A 5,702-nucleotide genomic window follows, 5' to 3' on the forward strand; every position below is an offset into this window, starting at 1 on the left:
GAGATTAAATTTATAGTACGTTGTGGTACCGAAATATATCGTGTAAAAATTGTCTACCTACTCTTCCTGCACAACTGCATCTGCATAAGACATTTATCATTGATTACAATAACTACAAGAGACAATTTTTTTTGTTGAAAATTAACATACATATTACATTCTAAAGTCTAGTTATTTCACATGCATAAAAGATAAGTTCTCCAATAGCGCAATTGGCTTCCACGACCAACCCATATATTTATGTATGAACCGACCAAATTCATATTCTAAATAATTTAAATTTTGTTGCCACACTCATATTCTTAACTACATTATTAGAGTTGTCTCTTCTCTGAAGAAACTGGGTTCATCCAAGTTAGAAGACAGCTTATATGATTACATCTTTGGCTTACCACCAAAAAAACATAATTTTCTGACGGTCTTATTCTTTCTATTTTCAATACTTTCAAATTTATTTCAAAATTTGCATACATCGTAAATATATAAAAAAAAAATTGAACAAAATTTATACTAGTTATTAAGAAAAAACTATTAGAGTTGTCATTTATATTTTACTTATTTTAAATAGAAAACTATTAAATTATATTTATATTTTACTTATTTTAGATATAATAAAAATAATAAAGCGGCACCATATATATTAAGAAAAAAAACTATAAGAGTTGTTTTTATAATTTTGTTGTTGTCTTTTCGTCCAAGGATAACAAGACTTACTTCACACGTGTGGAAGAATTTTCTTTCATGGATTGACATCCAATCCCGTCTTTTTTAGTCATATTAAAATCTCTACAGTAAATATGGATTGTGTGCTTAGAATTAACACAACGACTGGTCACAATTAATAATATTTCAACAACACTTTTGGACGGTTCTTGTTTGATATATAATGTTAGATAAAATTCCATAGTGCAATGAATATATTGATAAGAAAAGATTGTTGTGACTTGTGACCTGGTATAGTTTTGGAACTTTGTTCATATTGAGCAGAGCTCCATGGATAAGAAATGATTGTAGTAAAATGATCAATGATGTCGGCAGTTACAACAAGTGTAGTTAGAGAGATTGCAATAACTCAAATCGGACATGAACTCTGAATAACTTATCTAAAGAGATCACCGACGAATCATTTTGGGTTGTACTCTTGATTCCTAGGCCTTTCGTGTGAACACGTTTTTTCGATATTCAACATGTGCATTTCAGAAAAATATATATCTTTAACTGGTTGACCAAGAAAAAATATTTAAGTGATACTTTTTTTCTTTACAAATAGAAAATAATAACCAACCAAAAAATGTTTTAAGAATTTATAATATTAGTGTAGCTAAATCAATCGACGTGTCGACTCATGAAGGTGTAATTCAAGTTGGTAAGGAAATCGTTTGGTTATGTCTATTTCTCCCACATGTCACTATTTGTATGGCGGCTAGAGAAAGACATGTTAGATTGGCCAGAGACTATGGACTATATAAGCCTCTTTCCACTGGCTCTACATATCTTACTAACAATCAGTTCTACTAAAAAACAAGACACAAACAACACAATTTGATTACATTGACCAACACAAAACTGGCGAACCAACGTGAGTCCAACGAGGAAACCGGCAATGGCCAATATTACTACAATGCCGAAGAAATAACAAGAATCATGAACGAGCCAGAATATTATCCCCCAGGTTACAATTTGTCTACTACTGCTATTTCGGCTATGGTGTCTGCACTGACAGATGTTGTCTCCGGCGAAGCCGAACCCTCAGATTCCGCCAGGTGGACAACGGGTCACACAATAGCAAGAGAAGAGTTTGCTTTGCCTCCTCAACCATTGGTTACCGGTTCAGCTGGTATGTGTGCTTTACTAAACTTGAAAAAAATATAGCTATTGTGTGCACTACTAACCAGTGAAACAATGACAGAAGAATGTGAAAGCTCAACGTCTATGGAGAAGCCAAAGAGATTTAGAGGAGTGAGGCAACGACCATGGGGAAAATGGGCGGCAGAGATTCGAGACCCACACAAGGCGATGCGTGTTTGGCTTGGCACCTTTGACACAGCCGAGGACGCTGCAAGAGCATACGATGCGGCGGCACTCCGCTTTAGAGGCAGCAAAGCGAAACTTAATTTCCCCGAAAATGTAGGAACTCAGACGATTCAACCAGATTCTCACTTCTTGGAGAACTCAATGCAACCTCCTCTAACATACTTGGAACAATGTCCAAGTTTATCATCTTCCTATGGATATACGGAGCAACAACCACCATTAATAGGCATGTTGCAGCCAAGAGAGGAGGAAAACCACTTTTTCACACAACCATGGACCGAGTATGACCAATACAACTACCCCTCGTATGGTTAATTCATATCAAGGCTTTGTATCTCTTTGTATTCAATTTGCGAGTTTATCACTTCTAATACAACTTCAATCCGATTCTTGCCTTCTTGTCTTCCAATGTTGTGAATACTAGGATAGTACCCGCGCTACGCCGCGGGTTATTTTTTGTTTGTTTTTATTTTAAATATCTTAAAGATAATTTTTATATGTTGTTTGCAATAATAATTAAAAAATCAAAACATGTGTTGACTGGTTATCATTTATTATTTTTTATTTACTTTAAAAAATGATTTGTCAACAGTAAAAGAATATAAAATATTTAATTAATAAAAAACTTTAGGATCACAAATGTCAAAACCATACCATATAAATCTCATAATGAAATTCTCTGAAATATAATCCGCCTCAAACCCAAACCAAAAAATATTTTAATATCCACCTCTGTCGCATATTCGAAATCACGTCATAGTTATGCTTATGTAGCATTAAAACTACGAGTAAATAAAAATGAAGAAAAATGTTTCACCTATCGGTTCATAGTTTCAATCTCTTCATCAAAGAAGTATCTTCATTATTCTTGCTCCATCATGAAGCATTTTGAACAAAGATATGTTCTTTACTCTTGTGGTCTTTTAGTCTGAGTTTAGTATTTGTAAAACTCTAACATCTCTTCTTCCAAAACAAAGATATGTACTTTACTCTAGTGGTCTTTTAGTCTGCATTTTAGTATTAGTAAAACTCTAACATCTCTTCTTCCAAAAGATGAGTCTTGCCTGCAATCACAAGTTAACCTCTGACTCTTTATCTTCCATCACAGCTTTTTCAGTCTCAACATTGTCTCCATCTGTCTAAACTTCTGACTCTTTATCTTCCGTCACAGCTTTTTCATCATCTTTTTTTTTTTTATCTCAACATCTATCTCCATTTTCTTTGGTTCAGACATATCCTCATTTTTCGTAATTTCTTGTGTTTCGTTATCTCAAGAATTATCCTTCTCCTTTGCAACTCAAATGGTGAAACTCATTTCTCCTTTATCATGCCAATCCCAATATTCAAGAACACTCATACAGAGCTTCAGCTCCATCCAACCTCGTTTGTCAAACCAAACATTAAATTGTTACTATTTACTCCATACAAATGTCTCAAAACACACCAATGGAAAACAACAACTAACCGTTAAAATCACAATCCCACCGTTGAATCTGTAGCCAGTAGTACCGTGAAGCTTCCCACCAAATCTCAGCTCGATCGGGTAAGTTTTGGACTACCAACCACTGTTCCAAGGAGACAACCTCGAATCTGATTTCTAGGGTTTCTGGTTTGGTCAGTTCCAGTAATTTCTTGCGTAGGAAGTAATCCTCATAACTTCTTGAATATAACTCTGATCGGACTTCCATCAGTTGCTACGAGCTCATGGCTTGATGGTGATCACGCTGGTATTTTTTTCTTTCTAATCCGATGTCACATCTGGCGCCGACGAGCCTCCAAAGGCACCTCTCCAAACTGCTTTATTTTCTTATTCCTCTTTCTAGTTCTTCTCTTCTCCAACTCCAATCTACTCCGACTTTGCTCTTCCACCACCACCGTGGCCTGCCACAGTCACATTAATGACTACCAGATCCACCACCTCCGCAACGTCTCCTTCTCCGTTGATTGTTATCCGGTTCGCCGCTTCCCACCTCCATATCTCGGCACCAACTTTTCTTCTTCCTTTTTCTCTATTTTTACGATCTCTCTTGCTCTCCCATACTCTCTCTCATGGCTACCTCTCTTCTCTTCTTTCCTTCTTGCAGCGATGTTAGTGTTCAACACCAACTCTCTCTCTCTCTCCCTCCTTGTTGAACGAAGTCGGCGATACAAGTGTTTTTAACACACGATCACACAAACCCAATAACATTGAATTTGTAGTGCTGGTGATCTCATGGCTCTCTTTCTATCGATTGGATCAGAACCGACAACGAAAGCTAATTAGAAAGAAGAAGAAATCGAATCATCCAAGAGAATAAATATGTGTCCACCTAGACAAAAAAGCTGATTTGTATTTTAATTTGATAGATTAGTGAATGATTATTATTGGAATAGAATGATGAGCTGTATTAATTAAAATGTTTTCATTGGTTATCTGTTTTAACTGATGTGTCATCTCCATAATGCTTCACAATGCTGATGTGTCATGCTCTGGAGAGAAACATTCAACTTTTATTGTATTGATACAATTTGTGATCAAAGTCTTGTAATTAGCTTATGATTCTACATTTACAAAATAAGAAAAAAAAATCCAGGTGTTACCTAATATCATAATTTATTGAAAAATGATTGGCAGCTACTTGAAGTATACGTCAACACATGACCACTACATAAACAATATAAATGTCTTGTTAACTACATGAACTATTGTCATCACATAAGAACATCCATGAACAAATATAGTTATGTGTACAACACCATAAACATTCAATTATAGTGTTTGGTTGACCAAAATCCGGCGTTGACCAGTATTGACCGACGTTGACTATTGTTAACCGGCGTTGACGAGAAATTTTTTTTTTTTGTTTTTATATATTTTTGATAAATAAATAAAAAGATAAATGATTTGTATAATTTATAAAAACAAAAAAAAAACAACAAAGAATACAAGAAAATTATATACCAAAAACAAAAAAATTATATGACAAACAAAATTTGTGGTATATCTAATAACTAATTTTGTTAATACAGAAAATATACCAAAAAATAATATAATAAAACTATACCACCAAAATTTTATGTATAGTAAATTTTTTTCATATAATCTTATAGATCAAAGAAATAGTTGGCAATACCTTGGATATATTTAAATAACATAATCATATAAATAAGTAAAGAAAAGTATATATATTTAAAACCTCCACCTTTGAAATAGTTGGCAATGCCTTGGACATAATCTTATAGATCAAAGAAATAGTTGGCAATGCCTTGGATATATTTCAAATGACATAATCTTATAAATAAGTAAAAATAATAATAATTAAAATCCCACCTTTGAAAATGCAATATAAAAATGATTTTTAAAAGAAAATTGTAAACATTTGTTATAGTTTTATGAAAAAGTCTACTACACATAAAATTTTGGTGGTATAGTTTTATTATATTATTTTTGGTATATTTTCTGTATTAACAAAATTAGTTACTAGATCTAGATATACCACAAATTTTGTTTGTCATATAATTTTTAAAATTTTTAGGTATATAATTTTATTGTATTTTTTGTTGTTATATTTTGTTTTTGTAAATTATACAAATCATTTATCTCTTATATTTATTTATCAAAAATACATAAAAACAAAAAAAAAAAAAAATTTTTCTGGTCAACGCCGGTTAATACACATAACCTATGT

The 5,702-nt window shown here is 33.0% G+C and overlaps 1 protein-coding gene across 4 annotated transcripts; it reads left to right on the plus strand.

Annotated features, from left to right (window-relative positions):
* The first annotated feature begins 1,492 nt into the window (after positions 1-1,492).
* LOC104757910 (ethylene-responsive transcription factor RAP2-6) lies at positions 1,493-2,436 on the plus strand. Of its 4 annotated transcripts, none has more exons than XM_010480696.2 (2): positions 1,493-1,837; positions 1,910-2,436. In XM_010480696.2, exons 1-2 carry the CDS (start codon positions 1,645-1,647, stop codon positions 2,347-2,349), a joined length of 633 nt encoding a protein of 210 aa, XP_010478998.2. In that variant the 5' UTR covers positions 1,493-1,644; the 3' UTR covers positions 2,350-2,436. The 4 variants fall into 4 exon arrangements, with proteins under 4 accessions (XP_010478998.2, XP_010478999.2, XP_010479000.2 ...); XM_010480697.2 differs by having other exon boundaries at positions 1,913-2,436; XM_010480698.2 differs by having other exon boundaries at positions 1,515-1,828.
* The last annotated feature ends 3,266 nt before the right edge of the window (positions 2,437-5,702 follow it).

The sequence above is a fragment of the Camelina sativa genome, chromosome 17 (assembly GCF_030686135.1).
Source record: "Camelina sativa cultivar CO46 ecotype springtype chromosome 17, ASM3068613v1".
Lineage (NCBI taxonomy): Eukaryota > Viridiplantae > Streptophyta > Magnoliopsida > Brassicales > Brassicaceae > Camelina > Camelina sativa.